Genomic DNA, 19,855 nt, shown 5'->3' with positions numbered 1-19,855 from the left:
AGAAATATAGAAAAGCTGCATTAAAGTGGCTTTTGAGTCACTCCTTTCCCCTTAATGCAAATTTTAATGTTTATATGCTAGGCAAATGTCATTAAAAGAAAGGAGACATCCATCTAGCTGATGCATTACTGACTCTGGCTGCTAAGTGAAGCTTAACCAGTCCCCTACAAATGTGGGGATGTGGGATGGATGGGTGTTGAGATGCCAAACGTGCAGTTCCTGCTGAGTTGTTTTCTAACCAGCCAGTGTGGCTCATCTGCTACTTCTTCATCTTCTTCTTTGTCTGGTACTCCCCCTCACTTGTACATTACTCTTCCTCTATCTTTTCACGGTTCTGTTGCTTTGCTTCGGCTTTTTATTTCTAGATACCCACCTGTGGCCAGATTTCATACTCTTATCCGGTGAAATGGTGTGCCTTGGGTGTGGCATTTTGTTAGAATTCACACTGTTGGGCTGCATTATCCAAAATCTGAGACGTACTAATTATGAATTTTAATCAAGTATCTAGTTGGCAGGAAACTCTGGGTTCTTAAAAAAAAAGTTATAGGACACATAGATATTGAACTATCTTAACACTGAGGTGGTTTTATACAAGCCAGATAACATTTAGGAAGGAATCAGTAAAAACTGTAGTTGCTCATAACTTATTGCCCTTTCTGAATTTTGTTATAGAAAGGAATGCCTTATATTCAGCTTGATTCTTTAACGGCATAGAAATTCATTCAGGAAAGTTTGATGAATAGGAGAAGAAATCTTTATTCACTGGCTCAAAATTTATATTCTGTACGTAACATCTACATGTATGTCTAGATTAATACTGCCAGTTTTCTATTGCAAAAAGAGTCTCAAGACTGAAATGATTAAAACCTTGTATTTTCAATTCCTAAAATATCTCAAATAGATAGAAGTTAAAGTAAATTCATGATGATTTATAGCTGAGGTGTAAATTTGGCTGTGTAGCAAATTGTTCATCATATTATTCCCAGGGGTGATTTTTATACCTATCAACAGTGCTTCTTGAGGCTTGGGGTGTGAGAAAAAGATCTTATAAGGCTGGCAGTTTCCAGCAGATGTGTATCTATACCTCCAGCATCACTGGTTATAATTTAACTGTAAAAATGTTGCACTATCTGGGTAGCAAAATGGGTGAGGTCTGCTATTGCCTGTGATTGTAAGTGTGGAGGATATTTGTTTGACTTCACAGACACTGGATTTGTAAAAGGAGAAATGTCAGGTAGTGACTATGTGGCATGCTGCTGCGATGTGTCTGCAGCCAGCTTCCTGGGGTGGCCTTCCCCCAGACGTCCAAGGCTTACATTCACGTGTGTTTTAAACCCTCCTGCGCTGTTGGTAGGAATGTAAATTGATACAACCACTATGGAAAACAGTATGGAGGTTCCTTAAAAAACTAGAAATAGAACTACCATATGACCCAGCAATCCCACTACTGGGCATATACCCTGAGAACACCATAATTCAAAAAGAGTCATGTAGCACAATGTTCACTGCAGCTCTATTTACGATAGCCAGGGCATGGAACCAACCTGAAAGCCCATCGACAGATGAATGGATAAAGAAGATATGGCACATATACACAATGGAATATTACTCAGCCATAAAAAGAAACAAAATTGAGTTATTTGTAGTGAGGTGGACGGACCTAGAGTCTGTCATACACAGTGAAGTAAGTCAGAAAGAGAAAAACAAATACTGTATGCTAACACGTATATATGGAATCTAAAAAAAAAAAAGGTACTGCTGAACCTAGTTGCAGGGCAGGAATAAAGAGGTAGACATAGAAAATGGACTTGAGGTCATGGGGTGGGAGGGCGAAGCTGGGGCGAAGGGAGAGTAGCATCGACGTACATACACTACCAAATGTAAAATAGTTGGCTGGTGGGAAGCAGCAGCATAGCACGGGGAGATCAGCTTGGTGCTTTGCGATGACCTAGAGGGGTGGGATAGGGAGGATGGGAGGGAGGCTCAAGAGGGAGGGGATATGGGGGCATGTGTATGCATATGGCTGATTCGCATTGTTGTGCAACAGAAACTAACAAACACAGTATTGTGAAGTAATTATGATCCAATAAAGATCTATTTAAAAAAAATAAATAAATATATACATGTATATTTACTATGCTAAAAAAAAAAGTATGTCTTAGTTCCTGGTGACACAGTACTGCTAGATTCTCTGTTGGTTCTACCTTCAGGTTAAAGCCTTGATTTTCATGGATAGCCTAATCTGTAGAAAGAAAGAACATTAAAAAAAATATTTTTAAAAAAGCATAGCCATGAAAGTCCTTTCTACTAATAGTGGATCTTTTTTTTTCAGAGAGAGAAACTAAATTACAGCCTCACTGTCACAGCATCTTCCAACACTGACAGTCAAAAGCTGATCTCTTCTTCATGGGGAATAGCTTACTAACTCCTCTGGGCCGCCACGTTAGGACGAATTCTCGAGACCAGGCAGTCCCTCCTGATGTGTAGAGACGTCTGGCTGTGCACCTCCACAGTTAGAGCTGTTAAGAGTTTTTGCTGATTTGCTTGGCACATGTCCATTAAAATTAGTCCATTAAAATTCAAATGCTTTCCCAATAATTGAGACAATCAATTTACATTAAACAAGACACAATTATAATTTCATGTGCAATTTAAATTCTATAGAAAATAGTCTGTGTGCAATAAAGAGGGACACTTATTTTGATGCAAAGAGATGTTTTTATAGTCTGTATAAACAAATCATTCATATTTTCAAAATAGTTCCCTCATTATCTTTGGTGTAGAGGAATTCTATTGTGTTTTATTTTGATGTAGGGACAAGTGTGTGTGTCTAAAGCTGCATGTTTAGTAGGCACTGTGACTTTCTCTCAATGGCATTGAAATGGAAAGGGTTGAGCTTGATAGGTACTTGCTTGGGATATGACATGGACTCTCATTAAAAGAGCAAACAAAGAGGATGCATGTTGAGTGAGTCTGTTGCCTTTGTGCCAGCAGTAGTGACATGGGCATCATGCATATACTTTTACCTTTGTGCAATAGACCAGGTGGGTACCTATTGCTCTGCCAGGGACTGTGTGCTAGTTCCTAAGAAAATCATTCAGAGGAGTTTGGGAAGGATGCATAGGATGGGGGAGGAAGTTGCCATGGCTGTGTGCCTTTGTGCTGAAGAGTTCCTGGGAAAGCTTCAAACCCCCAGCAAGTAGGCTCACAAGGCAGCCAGACTCCATGAACATGCCTGAATCCTCTACAACTCTCATTTGTAAGCTCTTAATAAGATTGGTATTGTCGGTCAGGAAATCTAGAACACTGGAGAAATATTATTAGGAAGAATATAGTAAAAGTAATGACAAGATAGAAAACAAATCCTGTCAGAGCCCGAGAATATATTTGGCTTCTGCTTGCTGTGTCTGTCTGTTTCTATAAATGGTCCAGAATAGAAACCGGATGTTTAAAATCTCTCTCCCTTTCACATGCTCTCCTCCCCCTCCTGTCTTCCTTCCTCTTCAGTATTAGTAGACTTACTATTTTTATTATTTTTTATTTATGTTCCTATTTTCAATATTTGCCATTTGTATGGATAACACGTTAATTTTTAATAAAATATTTTATACTCTTAGAATAGCTGAATCATAAAAGAAAACTTGAAATTGATATAGACTCCAAGGGAGCATATAAACTGAGTATTACAGTTTCTTTTCCCACTCACAAATAGCAAATGGTTATTTTAAAAGATGATGTATACTTAGATTTAAATCTCTTTATCTTTGTATATGAGTCTTAATTTGTATTATTTTTGTGGCACAAAAAGTGATTCAGGCATCATTCTGTGAAAGAAATACCAAGACAATATGTTAGGCAGTACTCCCTAACAATTTTCTTTTTATCTAGAAACACGTTTTTGACAAGACTCACTGCTGTTAAAGAAATTCAGTTGGGATCTGAACTGAGTCTTGAGCTTAATTTTTCATTTTAGTTCTGTTGCAGAACTAATGAGTTTAAAGAAGGCAGCGTTTGTTTCTTTCAGTAGTTTATTTTTTCCAGTCAGTAATTGTAGTTTTGTATTTGTAACATTAAAATTAAACCTGGGAATTATTTAAACAAGTTTATATTACATGCTATTCCCAGAACTATAGCTTTGTAATCCACTTTGGAAATATAAATTAATAAAGATAGTTTCTTCCAAAAGCTTTTTATTATAGAGAGCATGGACATTTGAAGTGTAACATCTTAGAGACTTTTTTTCCCATTCTCAAATTATAAGGATATCAGTTATCAATTTTATGTTGGCAACTTAGATCTTATTTGAATCATTATGTGTGTGTGTGTATATATATGTGTGTGTGTGTGTGTGTGTGTGTATGTGTGTGTATATATATATAACTTTGTATTTTCTTTTTTGTAATTAAAATTTCTAAAAAATTTTTCTAAATAATGTTACTTTTCTCAAGTAAATTTACTTACTCTTGACATTAACAATGAATTTATATATTTTTTCTGAATATTTATATTTTATATTCCAAATAAAGATTAAGAGATGTTTTAAAGAACTCTACCTGTCTTATATAAGCTGAATTGCATAGAATGGCATTTTAAAGAATCAGGAGAGACCTGAAAGATTATCTAGTCCAACTCCTTCTCTTATCATCTACCTCTCATCCTCCATCCCTACACGCAACATGGACACTTCATAGATGAGGAAAGTGGCCCAAAGAGATAAGGTGACTTCTAAGACTACAGTTCAGGTAATGACTAGAATCTGTGTTTTCTGACTTCTGCTTTAGTGTTTTCTGCCGTACCCCCTCAGTAATTTATATGTTCCCAGAAGTAGGGAGGTGGGTTAGTATTAATAATTAAAAGGAAAATACTAAGTGTAGATAAATAGATGTTTAGCAGAAATGGCTCATCCAGTAAGCTTGAGACTGGAAGTAGGATGGTTAATTGAAAGGTCAGGAAGTCATAGCAAGTGGTAGTATGTTTAGGCCAAGACATTTTCTTCGTGAATGGATTACTTGATTTGGAGTGCCGTATCATCTTTCCTGGATAAACCATACCAAAATTGCCTCTTTTGATGCACCCAATTTTGATTTCGCTAAAACAACTGAGGACATAAAGACACTTGGGAAACCACCTCCATGCAGAATTTGAGACTTTAATGACCCTCTTGCTCTCCCACCACATCTTTTACATTTATTTCATGCACACCTAATTTGATGGACTTTTAAACTCAGCTTTGTTGATTCTTTCTAAATCATTCGACTTTGTTTTCATAGAATCAGCAAACTCTTTTTTTAATAATCGTATTTCTGAGTCCCCTAAACATTAAGTTATGCTTATGTTAGCAGCATAAACAGACTTGGGAAGAAACACACAACTGGTGAGAGCAGAAGTGTCCAGTTGTACTATAGAGTAGCAGCCAATGGCCATGAGTATTGCATGCGCCCTGGACATCATTCAATACATTTAATAGAGAGGAAGGGAGAGTGTTGGTTCATTAGGTGATCAGGGTAAGTGGACTTCCATTCAGAGAGTTTCTACTATACTTGGGAAGGAGCTACTAGAGTCAGACGAGTAAAGGTACACAATGAGCTAGTTTTATAAGAAGAATCTGCATTGCATTCTCCATACACAGTTTTCCCGTTTGTACCAGAGAGGAGGCAACCAACCGGGAGGCAGAAGAGAGTGAACTTTCTTTGTTCCGTTTTTGCTTTCTCTTCCCCTGGGTCTTAGGCCAGCCTTACCCCACCCAGAAGATGGGCCAATGGAGCATTCTTACACCAAACAAACTTTCCACAGCTGCTTGGCAGTAAAAGCAGTGGCCACTGTTCAGCCTAGAGAATCACCCCTCATGTACAGATTTTCAAGTGACCTGCTACTCAGCTGGGGATTCTTGGGGACACAGCCCTGCTTTCTTTAGGGAGCTGCTCTACTCTTTGCATAAAGTCCTGGAAGAATTGCTCTCCTAGGAGGTTGCACAGCTGAAAATACAAGTGATTTCAAAATGGGTTTTGATAAATTCTTGGATTAAGAACCCACGTCTGGTTTTTAAAGGGTACTGTGAATGCATTAAGTCTCATTCCTAAATAATGAATGAACAAATCAACAAGTAATTAACAACTATCCTCTCTCTAAATTGGGTTATGAATATAATCCTTCCACTTCTCCTTTTATTATTTTCTTGGTTTGAGCATCCATTCCATTTTCCTTTCTTAATTAAGTCATGGTATTTATCAAGATGATGATTATAGCACACAGCCACTTCACAAAACAAACACACAAACATGCTATATAACTGCCTCTTCACTCCCTTGCTACATTTGTTGTGGCCCAAGGGTTGGGGCAGCATTTTTCAATGTGTATTCTATGGACAATCAGTCCTACAAAATGGTCTTTGAAAAAAGGAGTGCAGGATGTTTTAGTTTGGGACATATTGCAAATACTATCTCTCTCTGGAAAGTCAAAATGCACATTAGAATATTAACAGTCTTAATAAGTCTGAGAAATTATTAATCGTTTTTAAAGTTTCAGTTGGCTTAAAATAATAATATAAGTTAAAATACTTGTAAAAATTTAAAACTTCACAAATAAGGATGTGGCATGAAGACCTATAAACTGCTCTGTAGGGCTGTTTTTGGAGACCTGTCATTAATCTAAGGGTGGAAATGACCCACGGTGGCACTTCATGGGGGACCTGCATAGGTTTTTCACGGCTCTTTGATCATCTTTCGCCCCTTACTCCTCCTATTCCAAACATGGTTTTTTACTTTTTTCCTTTTATACTCTAATGTGTGGCATGAATACCAAGTCCATGCTTTCTAACCCATAGGCAGGAAGAGCGGCTCATGGCTGTTGTGTACAGCTGCACTGCCAGACAATGGGAGTCTGCTATTTACAGGTGAAAGTTGAGGTGTGATTATTCCAGGTTACTGAGACTATGTCAAGGAATGGATTTGGAGAGGAATAGTTCCTGGAAGTCTTGATTATCTCTATTACAACTCATCTGGCTATGATGAGCAAGGAGAGTAACAGCTATTTTTTTTCTCAGTTCATGGACTCTAAAAAGGGATTTTTTTTTTGTTGCTATGTTTTTCCTTCTTCTTGGGGATCAGGAATCATTTCTGAATGCTATGTACAGAAAGAAGATTTTGTGTTCATCCAATTATTAATCTATTCATTCACTGTTTATACATACACTCTTGAGATATTTATGGAGTGCCAGCAGGGACTTGTGCTAAGCTTAGGGATTAAAAAGATGCATAAGACTTAGCTCTTGTCTTTGAGAATTCATGGTCGAGATGCTCTTGCCTGTGCTTCCCAAAGCCTGAAATACTTTTCCCTTCTCTACCTAGAGATCTCTTCTCTCTTGAGATTCAGGTCATCTGTCATCTCTTCAGTGAAGCCTTCCTTAACCCCACTCTCTGTTACTCAACACTTCGTTCAAACAGCATTTTGATCAAGCGCACAGGACATGATAATTATTCTTTGAATGTCTGACTCATTAGAAGGAGTTCCTTAAGAACAGGAACCATATCCTAGTTCTCATTGTTTCTCTAGTACATAGCCAAGGGCCAGGCACTTAGAAGTCACTCACTAAATGAATTTGCAGTCATTTTTGTCTTCTAACTCATCTTTTTCAGGCTCCCAAAACCGTAGAAGGGAAAAAAATAATGAGACAAAAGCAGAGTTTGATGTGTATACACAACTTAAAAATAATTTATAACCTCTTATCTACATCCCCACAGTTGGAAAAACTGCTCAATACATGTGCATCTAATTACTGTCATTAAGTAATATAAATCTAAATTTTTATTGCATAATGATGTACAACCAGAGAGCACTCGGTAAATATTAATCACAATTATTAAATATGCTTTGATCTCATTAAAACTGGAATGGCTCCCTCACTCTATTTAGGCCATTTAACTACTCATTGTGTTATTAGTTGGTCCTTATTTTGCAAGGTTTGTAGGTCACATTTAATGGAGCTGCTTGTTAAGGTTGTTAGCAGTTACAGAAATGACTCTGACTTTATAAATTTTATGACAGTAATTTGGAATGAGTTAGGCATTTTCCAAGCGTTTGGTTTCCACAATGGCCTGATAGATTACAGAATGATTGTTCAGATGCAACTCTGTGAGAGTTTTTTTTTAATCAGCTAAATTTTACATCTCACATAATGCTAGTGATTTCTGTATCATAGATGAAGGAGATAATGTAGAATTGAGGCTGGGAAACATTTTTCTTCTTTTACAGGGCCAGGCAGAAGAGCCCTTGGAAACTGATCCTTGGAAAGAAATGATCATTTCTGGTTCAAACCAAATATACTTAACTTCTATATCTGTCCCACATTTAAATAATCATTTTTGTGACCTATATCTGGAAGTGCTCCAGTTTTTCCACATGGCTCTTAGAACATAGTGTCAGTGTGGCATTTCACATTTCTTATTTTGAATTATGCCACTGTGTTCACCTGCAGGGTAAGCTCCTGCTAGGCCTGGCTGGGTCATGGAGTCCTGGACTCCTTTTGGCTTTTTGCCTAGAACAGGGAAGCCTAAATGACTGAAGATGAGGCAGCCCAGACTGCCTCCTTTCGCTCAAGTCCATATTCCCATCTTAGGGTCCTAGATCTCCCCCTCTTCACTATGGAGACTAAATGACCCCAAGGAAAGGCTGAAAAATACATTTGGGCCTGATCTCTAGATATGTCATATGAGAACTGCTTTCAGGGAAGGATTTGGGGGGTGGGTAGGGGTGGCTCTAATAGAAAGTTTGAGCTCTCCCTAGAGGTCAACATTCCTTAATTCTAGACAGTTAGTCACTCCCTCTTATTTCTATAGTAAATGTTTCTATTTTCTAGCACTTTGAGCACCGTATTCATGGCGTTTTATGTCCTTCTCCCTTATTAGATTGTGAAGTCTTCAGTGTGAACCATGAGTTATCAATCTCTGAAGTTCCAGTGTATAAAACTATGTTGAATTAATGAGTAATTATCTAGGAACTGATTTTTTTTTTTTCAATTTAAAAGCTGTTAGCTAATGGTTAGGATTAATTTGTGCTGATCCCATATGTGTCCTCATTTCTTTCCACCAATCCATTAGGATTTGAACTTACCTGGCTTTATTAGCTCTTTCAACCTTTTAAAGCTACAGAATGGTTTGGTCCATCCAAAACAAAAACAAACAAAACAAACACAAATAAAAGTGATTGAATACCTTTTGATGATGGCCGTTCTGACCGGTGTGAGGTGACACCTCATTGTGGTTTTGATTTGCATTTCTCTAACGATTAGTGATGTGGAGCATCTTTTCATGTGTCTGTTGGCAGACACAAATGTAGCGAATGGACTTGAGGACATGGGGAGGCGGAAGGGTAAGCTGGGACGAAGTGATAGAGTAGCATCGACATATATACACTACCAAATGTAAAATAGGTAGCTAGTGGGTAGCAGCTGCATCGCACGGGGAGATCAGCTCGGTGCTTTGTGACCACCTAGAGGGGTGGGATAGGGAGGGTGGGAGGGAGATGCAAGAGGGAGGGGATATGGGGATATATGTATACATATAGCTGATTCACTTTGTTATACAGCAGAAACTAACACAACGTTGTAAAGCAATTATACTCCAATAAAGATGTTAAAAAAAAAAGTGATTGAATACCTGTTACATGATAGGAACTGCAGGTCATGGAGATACAGAAGATACATTAAGCAGTCACTGACCTCTTGTTCTCTGGAGAAGGAGGTATAAATCCTTCGCTCTAGCCCCGCACACCTCATGTGGTAAAGAGATAGGCATGTAGCAGCATAGGATTACTGAAGAGAGGCACAAATCCAGCCCGAGAGATGTTGGGGAACTTTTTGGAGGTAGGGAGGCCAAAACTTAACTTTAGAGGATGTACAAGGCTACATGCCAGGCAGAGAGGAAAACTGGAGGAAAGCTCTGGAGAGAGAAGTGCCGTCTTGTGGTGTAAGAACTACAAACAGGTCAGTGTCGGTTGGTGGGGGGGGGGGGGTTGGGGAAGGCAGAAAGCAGGAATGAATTGGAGATCCGTGCCAGGGATCTGGCTTTTTATCCTAAAGGTATTGGGGAGCCAATGAAGAATTTTAAACAGGTCACAATAGCAGATTGGCATTTCAAGTAACTCACTCTGGTGGCTGCATAAAAGATGCATTTGGGGGAGCTAGGCAGGGAAACTAGATAGGAAATAATTAAAGCCTGAAATAGAGATGAAGAAGAGGGGATGGATTGGAGAAATACTTAGGGGGCAAAATTGGCTAGCAGTTGATAGGATATGAGAAATGAGGAAAAGGGAGGAATCAAGTAATTTTTTCCCCCTGTTAGTAGCTGTTTCTTTGGTCTAAATCCCAGTGACGTTTTTGATATCTCTGGGAATGAATCTTCAGAATGCCTTAAAAGCAAATGATTTTAAAATGACATTTGTTGGTCATGTCTTCGTTTGGTTTAAATATTCCCTAAAGCAAGTCTACATTTTTTTTTCAAATTTACATATCCCTTATTTCTATGACGTTTCAAACTAGATTTATAGTTTTTACAATAAATATTTTAAATCCCAAGAAATGGGAGTCAAGAATTACATCAGAAGAGAGATGGTAGCTGACTTACAAGCTCCTGACATTGCCAGTGTTTAGCCTTCCTTCACCTCCCAGCCATGATGATCTCTCCTCCCTGCAGTACACTTATCATATACTGTCTTTGGTGCTAGGTACAAGAGTCCTAGCAGGACAGAGATCTAAATAGATAACAAAATACAGTATAATAAGTATAATGATACCTCTCTTTGGCCAGTCCTACTAATTATGACTCCAAGCAGTAGTATTATTTCTAAGAGAAGAACATTAAAAATAGTCAAATCAAAATATTAAATCAAGTAATCAAAATATCCAACATCAGGAGATTAGTTACATAAACAGTATGTAAATTCCCTACAATGGAATTATAAAATGCCAATAAAATCATTTACTGGAAGAAAAGGGTTTATTGACATTGCACATGTTCAAAATATATCTCCAAGGGCAAATAGGATATAAGTAGTATATATTATATCATATGATTCTATTTTTTGCAAAAAAAAAAAAATAGATATGTACCCAAAATATCATGTCTTCTTCACACTCTAGATTTTGTATCTCACACACGTGGACTCAAATTTTGCCCTATGTCAACTTGTATGTAGAACTCCGCATCTCCTAGAGTTCCCCAAAGACTTCATATGCACAAAAGCACTGCTGAGCAGCATGGACTTTACTAAGAATATTGTAATTAAGAAAATGGAGAACACTAAGGCCACACATCTCTTAGAAACAATGTAATAATCTCCACTGATACTTAGTTCTCTCCTTCAAAGTCCTTTCTAGGCTATATATCTACATATCTACTCTGGTACTTTTTTCCTTGCTCCTGCTTCCCCCCTCCCCCATAACTTTCAAATTATTTGCTTTCTCATGTTCTGGGGACCATAAATTCCTTACCCCCTCTATTATGCAGAATAATCCAACTGTGCCCCAGCTCTTGCCTCAAATGCATATACATTCAAACTAACCTGGATCTTGAGTAAAAAGTAAATTTAACATTGCCACCTTGTACACACACACACACACACACATGACACACAAGAGGATATAATAAATTAACTGTCTCTAAGCAGTGGGATTATTGGTGTATTTTCTTCCTTCACATATTCCAATAATCACTAAGTTTTCTGCACTGAGCATGTGTTACTTTTGTAAAAGGAAATGTAAACAGTAAAAAAAAAAAAAAAAAAGCTCCGTTCTTGTTTTGCCTCTTTTAGGAAACCTTTCCTGACTAAACCCTTCCAAAGAGAGTTAGATCCCTGTCTGTTTTTCCATTTTGCCTTATTGATTGCTCTTGCCCTGCACTTATACCATTGCTTTGTTTTTATCGTGTTTTCCTCTGAGTTCTCAGACCTTTCCTCTTCTGCTGGTTTATCAATGTTATAGACCACTTCTCCTTTCTTAAACTGAACTCCAGAGATGGGCTACGAATCTCCAGAAAATGTATGCAAAATTTAATGTCTATTCATTTCTTTTCTGGGAAGCAGATCCAGTTAGTTTTTGGGTGCCTCCATTGTAGCAGGCAAGGTTCTAGATCTGGTCTTTAATCAGAATCTCAAAACAATGAAGAACTCCTGACCCACTGTTCTCTATACTTAACCTGTTTGTTCTCCTTGTTTAGAATGTGTCACGAGGCCGGGACTTGTCTGTCGTGTTCATCACCAATTTCCTACTGCCTAGAACAGTGCTAGAATATAGTAGGCACTCAAAAAGTGTAACATTTTGAATGATTAGGCATTATGAGGCAGAAAAGACATTTATTTTATTATCCCCACTTTTCAGAATTGATTAAATATGATGTTACTTGAGGAAGCAGGAAGTAATCAAAAGCATTCTGAGACTGAGAATTCAGACTGAGGTTTATGCTGTCTTGTCACACAATTGGTCTTGAAGCAGGGTTGGGTTTGGCACCTGAGTGGGCATCTGTCTCCTTGTCTCTCAGGCTGGACTTGGTAGTCACTTAAGCTGTTTCTGACTCTAAATTTCGTTGTTGGCTGGCTCGAGGCCCCAGCCCAAGTCAGCAGGTCTCCTGACTCTTAGGTTTGAGAATGTGCAGCATTCTTGAGTTTGACCTTCCCTTGGCTTCACTTAATCTAGTTCATTTTGTTTTTGAAGGTAATTTGTTCCATGGAAACCAGACAGGGTGCTGTTTAAATAGTAGGCTGTTGTCTCAATGTAACATATTGGCCCACTGAGATCCACAAAAGTGTGAATCACAAACCCGCCTCTGTACTTTTCTGATATAGTATGAATGTTTTGGATGTAAAAAAATCCTGTTAAGAATGATCAGGTTATTTCATTTTGCCATCAATCGTATTTTGTAATGTTAAGTTAGTACAATAACTGCTATTCCTGGCTGAGTAGATTCTCTCAACTACTGCAAAATATTTTTAAAATCAGGTAATTCAGTCTCTAATCCAAATTGTATTTGGTTTATTTTCTTCAGACTGTGTATATGACTGGGACTGTGTATTTAAACTTCAGCTTTGTGCGTGGTATTCCTGTGATAATTTCAGTACCTAAAATAAGATGCTTACAAGAACCAACCTGAGACCGATACTGTACAGCAGTTTAGCAGCAAATTTCTACTCTGGGTATTTAACAATAATTGGGATCTTTCTACTGGCTTTACATAAACTCAGATTAGTAGTAAAATCTAAGTACCAGCCCATTTGGCAAACTCTTACCCTTCAAGCAGTCACAAATTTGCTTCTGATTGTGCTTTTCATTCGCACCTAGCTCAGATTTTTGCCTGATGCTTTTTTAAATCCTCTAATTTACATACTGTGGTAAATTTAAAATGAGAACAGATGAATGCTGCTAAACTTTTCTATTTCACTGATGAATATGGTATTTTGCTTCAACTATCTAGCTGTTATATATTCAGTGACCTTTAAAACATGAAATAGATACTTTTTTTTGTATATACTGTGCAAGATGGATCCATTAGTATTGTCTTCCCTTTCAGACAATGAGTCTGAGACACAGAGGCCAACCAGAGCATCTGGGAACTAATTGTAACAGGGCTAAAATTCATAGTTTCCTGTTCACGGTTCACACAAAGTCATCTGGGCAGAGAAGCTTCTTTCACATTTGGTTTTCTTGGAGCTGTGGGAGGGCGATGCAGCCACTCTGCACGTATTTCTTCTTGCCCTTCAGTCCCAGTGCACCACAGTCTGTGTTACTGTACCCGTTTGGGCATGTTAGAGCATATATTTTAAGTGTACATACTAAAAGAAGTAGTGTTTTCTGAATGACTAATATGGATTTGGCCTCAGCTAAAGTAATATTTTATCTCATTTTTATTATTGGTAATAATAATCTTGTTCTCCAAAGGAGCAAAATAAGTCTTACAGCAGTATCAAAAAACCCAGAGCCTTACAGAAGCTGAAGTGGTAAAAACAGATTTTATTGAGGCACTATTGCAATAGGGGGAGAGAGAGCTTAGTATAGAACTTGGCTCAATTTCAAACACAACATGCAAGAGTGTGAGGGCTCATAGTCAAGGAGCAGGACGGGGGGCCAGGTGGGAGTGTGGAATCAACCGGTAGATAGAAAATTACTAAGAAGAAACTTCAGAGATAAGGGAGGACTCTGGCTAAACATATCTAACAGGATCCTTCCTGAAGGCAGGCCAAGATGATCAGACACGTGGGGAATGGTGAAGGTTAAGGAATTGTGATCAGATATTTAGGCTGATCAGTTTTCAAGGGTAGGGGATTCTCTTTAAACTGACAATATTCTTGCTAAAACTGGGCAATGCAGGCCTGACAAGGGCAGACACTGAAGCCCAAGGTCAAAGCCTGGTTGAAAAGAGAGCTTAGAGGAACCTGACTAAAGATTGGTCAAGGAGAGAATCTTTGTCAGGTGTTTAATTATTAAATAACTGAGATTTCTAAAACCCATGCTTTTCCTGTAACCTGCACTGTCTTCCTGATTACATAGACCATGTTCCCTGCTGGATGGTGTGCTGCTTGAGAGAAGTGTTCTTTTTTTTAAGTGAAGAATAGTTGATTTACAATGTTGTGTTAGTGTCAGGTATACAACAAAGTGATTCATTTATACATTTTTTTTTTCAGATTCTTTTCCCTTATAGATTATTACAAAGTACTGAGGTTATTTCCCTGTGCTATACAGTAGGTCCTTGTTGGTTATCTATTTTATATATAGTAGTGTGTTTATGTTAATCCCAAACTCCTAATATGTCGTTCCCCCCCATTTCCCCTTTGGTAACCATACGTTTGTTTTCTATGTCTGTGGGTCTATTTCTGTTTTGTATATAAGTTCATTTGTATCATTTTTTTTTTTAGATTCCACATATAAGCGATATCACATGATATTTGTCTTTGGCTTCCTTCACTTGGTGTGATAATCTCTAGGTCCATCCATGTTGCTGCAAATGGCATTATTTCATTCTTTTTTATGGCTGAGTAATATTCCATTGTATAAATATACCACATCTTCTTTATCCATTCCTCTGTCGATGGGCATTTAAGTTGCTTCCATGTCCTGGCTATTGTAAATAGTGCTGCAGTGAACATTGGGATGCATGTATCTTTTTAAATTATGATTTTCTCCAGATACATGCCCAGGAGTGGGATTGCTGGGTCACGTGGTAGCTCTAATTTTAGTGTTTTAAGGAACCGCCATACTGTTCTCCATAGTGGTTGTACCAATTTAGCTTCCTACCAACAGTGTAGGAGGGTTCCTTTTTCTCCACACCCTGTCCAGCTTTTATTATTTGTAGACTTTTTGATGATGGCCATTCTGACCAGTGTGAGGTGATAGCTCACTGTAGTTTTTATTTGCATTCAAGAGAAGTGTTCTTTATTTGTTTTTCCATCTTGCATAGTGAGCAACATAGCACTTCCTACTGGATGGGCCATTTGTCTGGTCAGGATTTCAGTAAACAAGACAAGTGTACCATCCACCATGCTGGACATCTAGGTTAGTCAGAGAAAACTTGCTAGAGGATGTGGAGATAAATGCTTGGTCAGTGAATAGAATCCACCACATAACTTTGTAACAATGTTTATTTTAGATTCAATAACCAAAATAAATATTAATTTTAAAGTTATGTACACTACTTAGAATAAAAATGCCATAATTCCTCAGACAAGAAAAATCTGGGGCGCATTTTAAAAGTACAACAATTTTTTTTTAAAGGGAATCTTTCTATTTCAGAATGAAGGAATGAAAAGTTTTAAAAATTATAACCAAAAATTCCTATGGAACTTTGAGGTTTTATTTTACCCTAACATGAAAAAGTAGTCCAATTGTTAACACTTTACTTCTATCTATCTTGATCACACTCAGTTGTGCAAAGAGACTGGAGACTCTGAAATTTAATAAATGACCCTAATTCAAAATGTCTTACCCCAAATTCAGCTTGATAGAAGGCCAAGCTATTGTCATTATATCTCACTTTAGGCAAACCTGATATATTAAATCCAGTTTTACAAAACTGATTACTTAAGTGGACATTCTTCCCTTAACATAACCCGTTGTAGTAAGTTCTCCTTGTAATGTTTGTAAATGTGGTTCAGTTTATTAGACCCCTCTGTTTGTGCCCATATCAAGGGCAGAGTATATTTGATAATGTTACCTAACAAACCAGCAGTTTCAAATGTGTCACCGTACTTGGTTGGGCACTGTCCTGGGTCCTGACAAAACAGAAAATGGGTCAGAATGGTCTCTGCACTCAAGGCGTGCGTGTTCCGGGCGCAAGGACCAGTAGGGTGGGCTGATGGCTGTGCCAGCGTCCGGGGGGCCTCAGCACACGGCTCCCTTCTTTGGTCTTCATCATTCTGGTTTTCTCTCTCCTCCGACTGCTTATCCACTGCATGAGCCGGGAGCTCGCAGAGTTTATCTTGAAAGCAAGCCCTGCTCCTCAGCTTCCTCTCCTTGGTTTGGTTCACTGAAAGGGAAAGCCTGATGTAATTAGGTCAGAAGAGTGGTCAGGTTCTGCTTTCATCCTTAATGCTGCCCTGGCCAGTGGGGAAATTCTCTTATTAACTGTGTGGCTGGCCTGGGTCACGCAGGTGACCCAAGGCCACTGAGCCATTCACGTTATTCAAAGTTAAAAGATACGAGCCATTTCAGGGAATTAGTTTAACGAAGCTGCAGAAATAGTCAGATGACAAATTTGGGATTATAGTGGCAAAATAAAATTCATCTTAAAAAATGGATGCCTCCACGTGTAATGAAACTAGAATGGGAGAATCTACTTAGAAAAAGCGATAAAAGAAATTCAAATGAACTGTCAGCTGTGTCTATACTTCATTTCATGCAAATACCTAAGGAAAACCAGTCTTATAGCTTTTATTTTTACACTAATATGCATAGGTCAAAGTGGATCATTCCCAGCATTTTAAAACAATGGAGGGGAAGCAGTTTACTTGTTTGTTTTTGCTGGGGGGGCGGGGAGGGAGGTTGTTTCATTTTTTTCTTTTTCTTTTGGGAGGCAATCTTCCATCTTTATCCCCTCTTTTTTATAGTGCTTTTCCTGGACCTTTTATTCTGATCTTATTTAACTCTCTCTTGTAGAATTGGGCTGGAAGGGCTAGAGTTCAGTTTCAAGGTCTTTTGGTAGATGCTATATTTTTAATAAATATGAAATATACTCATCATGCTGTATTTTAAAGAACATTTGTTTTTTAAGGGTCTTTGTGTATTCATCTGGGGGAAAAAAATCAACGAAATCTGCTTTATTCAAATTTCATATTCTAGGGGAGCAGATTGTCTCAGAATATACAGTGGTGAACTTCCAAAAAGGAAAATGGGTGGAGGAATCATAGGTATTTACCACACATGTTAGCAAACATTAATGCTTTGTAAGTAACAAATGGACCGTCTATCTTTTTTTTTTTTTTTTTTTTTGCCAGATACATCCTTCTTTGTAAAAATTAGCTTATTGTTTATTTCATAATTTTTCTTTCTGGAAAGAATCTTATAAATATTTAAATTCAGCTTGTGTCTGTTGTGTTGATCCTGATCACTGAAGACATTAAAGAAATTTCATTCTCAGTGTCACATCAACAGTGAAAATTATCACAAAGCTAAAAATAATTTATTTAAATGTCCACATTATTTAATAGTTGTTTTTGGATACAAGACATAGTTCTTTCCTTTTAAATTGATCATTTATAGCTGATAATTTTAAATGTAATATAGGAGCCCTATAGAAATTATAGGGAAAGACTCCACCGTTTAGGTAAAAATGTATTTGCTTTGATTGGCCTATCAGTATTCATATTTGCAACAGTTTCCCATTGTTGACTGGCATCACTACACGGAGAAATAGTTTTTCAAATACAGTGTATTTATTTCTTAACTTTCTGCTGGTAGCAGTCCTTGTGCAAACCTGACATTTGTCATGTTGATGCTTGATGTCAAAGTACAATATGTAAGTCCAGTTTTTCATTAGTTTTATAAAGCTTTTGTCCTTAACACATTGAAGTCACTCAAAATTGATTCTTAAAAGAGAGATTGTCTCTGTGTTTATATAATTCCAACAGCAAGTGTCCCTTATGAATTTCAGCTGACACTCTCCAACCCTCTGTTAAGTGGTTATCAAGGGTGGTTATTATCATTTACAATATGACGAAACCAAGAGACAGCGATTTTATTGACTTACACTGTGAGACAGCATTGGTGCTAGACTGTTGTTATATGTTTTCTTCTCTTTTTGGCTGCAGTACCCAAGGTATCTCTCTCTGTCAGAAATATAATTGTCAAGTATCATGGTATGGATAGAGAACTCCCTGTAGGAACCTTCAGAATCCATCCCAAAATGAACGCTCAGGACACACAAGACAAAGTTCTATTTGGTCTTGACTTTTGTGTGGGTCTGAGCAAGTTACTAATTTTAGGACCATGCTCCTTATGAAGAAGTCTGAGTATTCAACAAGGACAATCTTAAGAACATGGCTTATATAAAAGAAATTCATCCACACCTTTAGCCTCCCTGGCCCAGGGCCCTGTGTCTGCTCTCATTTTGTGCTTTCAGGGCTTCTTGATTCCTGGCCCTCTCCTTGATTCCCCAGTTTCCACAATTTGATAGCCATTGAACACTGTATTAAACCACCTGCTATGATGTACAAATTTCCTGAATCTCTTACAGTAATGATAATTATTATACAGTATATAATTACACAACGGATAATAAATATATAATATTTGTCAAAATCATTATCATTACCATTGCAGCAGCTAATTAATGTACATTGTCCTTACTGTGCACCAGCCATTGTTCTTATTCTAAGCACTTACCTTCATTAACATGCTTAACTCTTATAACAACCCTATGAGGCAAATGCTGGCTTTGTCCCCATTTTATCCAGGAGGAAACTGAGGCATAATGACGTTAAGTAACTTGCTCAAGGTCACCCAGCTACTACATGACAGAGGCTGAACTTGCTCCCAGACGGTGTTGCTCCCAAGTCTATGAGAAGGGATGTTGATGCAAAGAATCTTAGGACTGCTTTAGCTCCCATAATAGCAATTTTTAAAAAAAATTCCTCCTGTACTTCCAGCAAGATTTGCTATTGTTTTATATTCCCATTCTCTGTGCTATCTGAGCTGCTTTCTTGCCATTAAACTGCTACTATTGTCCTACAAGGAGCATCTTGATCAGTTTCTGAATTGAGTCCCAACATACATGTCTTAAGCTGTTGCATACGTATCTTAAGCATGAGTATCCTTTGTCTATATGGGAAAATCTTATGTTCTGATACATGGAAGAAAATGTGGTAGAGAGAGTAAAATATTAACAGTTTCAAATATATTTATGTTACCTTAAATTTCAGGCAGATTGATGAATAGTGAGAAGAAAAAGAGAAGCAATAATTTGAAATAAGACGATGGCAGAAAGGGCAATTCAGTAAAAATTTTCCATAATGTCATTCCTAGTTATTGACACTTTACTCTGCCGTTACACTAGGTGCTCTACAACAGCCCTCCAAGGTTTACACCAATTCACAGATAAGGAAACTGAGGCTCAGAAGAAGGAAATGTGACCCCAGTTGCATAGTCCATAAGAGGTGACGCTAGAAATTAAACAGGTTTGCCTGACTCCAGAGCCTGTGCTCTCCCCACAACACCTCACAGTCTTTCTGCTGCTAAATGGACCCAGAAAATCAGTGGCTGTCAGGGGGGTTGTCAAGATGTAGTCAGGTAGAGGCCTGAGAAGTGTTGCCAGAAGCAAAAGTCACTGAAAAAGTGGAGGAACTTTACCATAAGCTTACGGTGGGGCGGGGAGGGGGGAGA

At 37.9% G+C, this 19,855-nt stretch overlaps 1 protein-coding gene and 1 long non-coding RNA gene across 9 annotated transcripts in view; both read left to right on the top strand.

Annotated features, from left to right (window-relative positions):
* The window catches only part of LOC309605611, an 867,207-nt gene that overhangs the window by 481,445 nt on the left and 365,907 nt on the right, over positions 1-19,855 (top strand). The window lies entirely within an intron of this gene.
* The window catches only part of SDCCAG8 (SHH signaling and ciliogenesis regulator SDCCAG8), a 272,072-nt gene that overhangs the window by 216,278 nt on the left and 35,939 nt on the right, over positions 1-19,855 (top strand). The window contains exon 17 of one of the 8 annotated variants that reach the window (XM_082340483.1): positions 4,527-13,990. The exons of the other annotated variants lie outside the window; for them this stretch is intronic. Coding sequence (XP_082196609.1) covers positions 4,527-4,566 — 40 coding nt within the window. The 3' untranslated portion in view covers positions 4,567-13,990. Of the gene's footprint in view, positions 1-4,526; positions 13,991-19,855 lie in introns of those variants that run through there. 8 annotated transcript variants of the gene reach the window in all.

This window comes from Balaenoptera borealis (genome assembly GCF_965194805.1).
Source record: "Balaenoptera borealis genome assembly, chromosome: 1".
Classification (NCBI taxonomy): Eukaryota; Metazoa; Chordata; class Mammalia; order Artiodactyla; family Balaenopteridae; genus Balaenoptera; species Balaenoptera borealis.
This window is presented reverse-complemented; position numbering and strand designations above follow the sequence as displayed.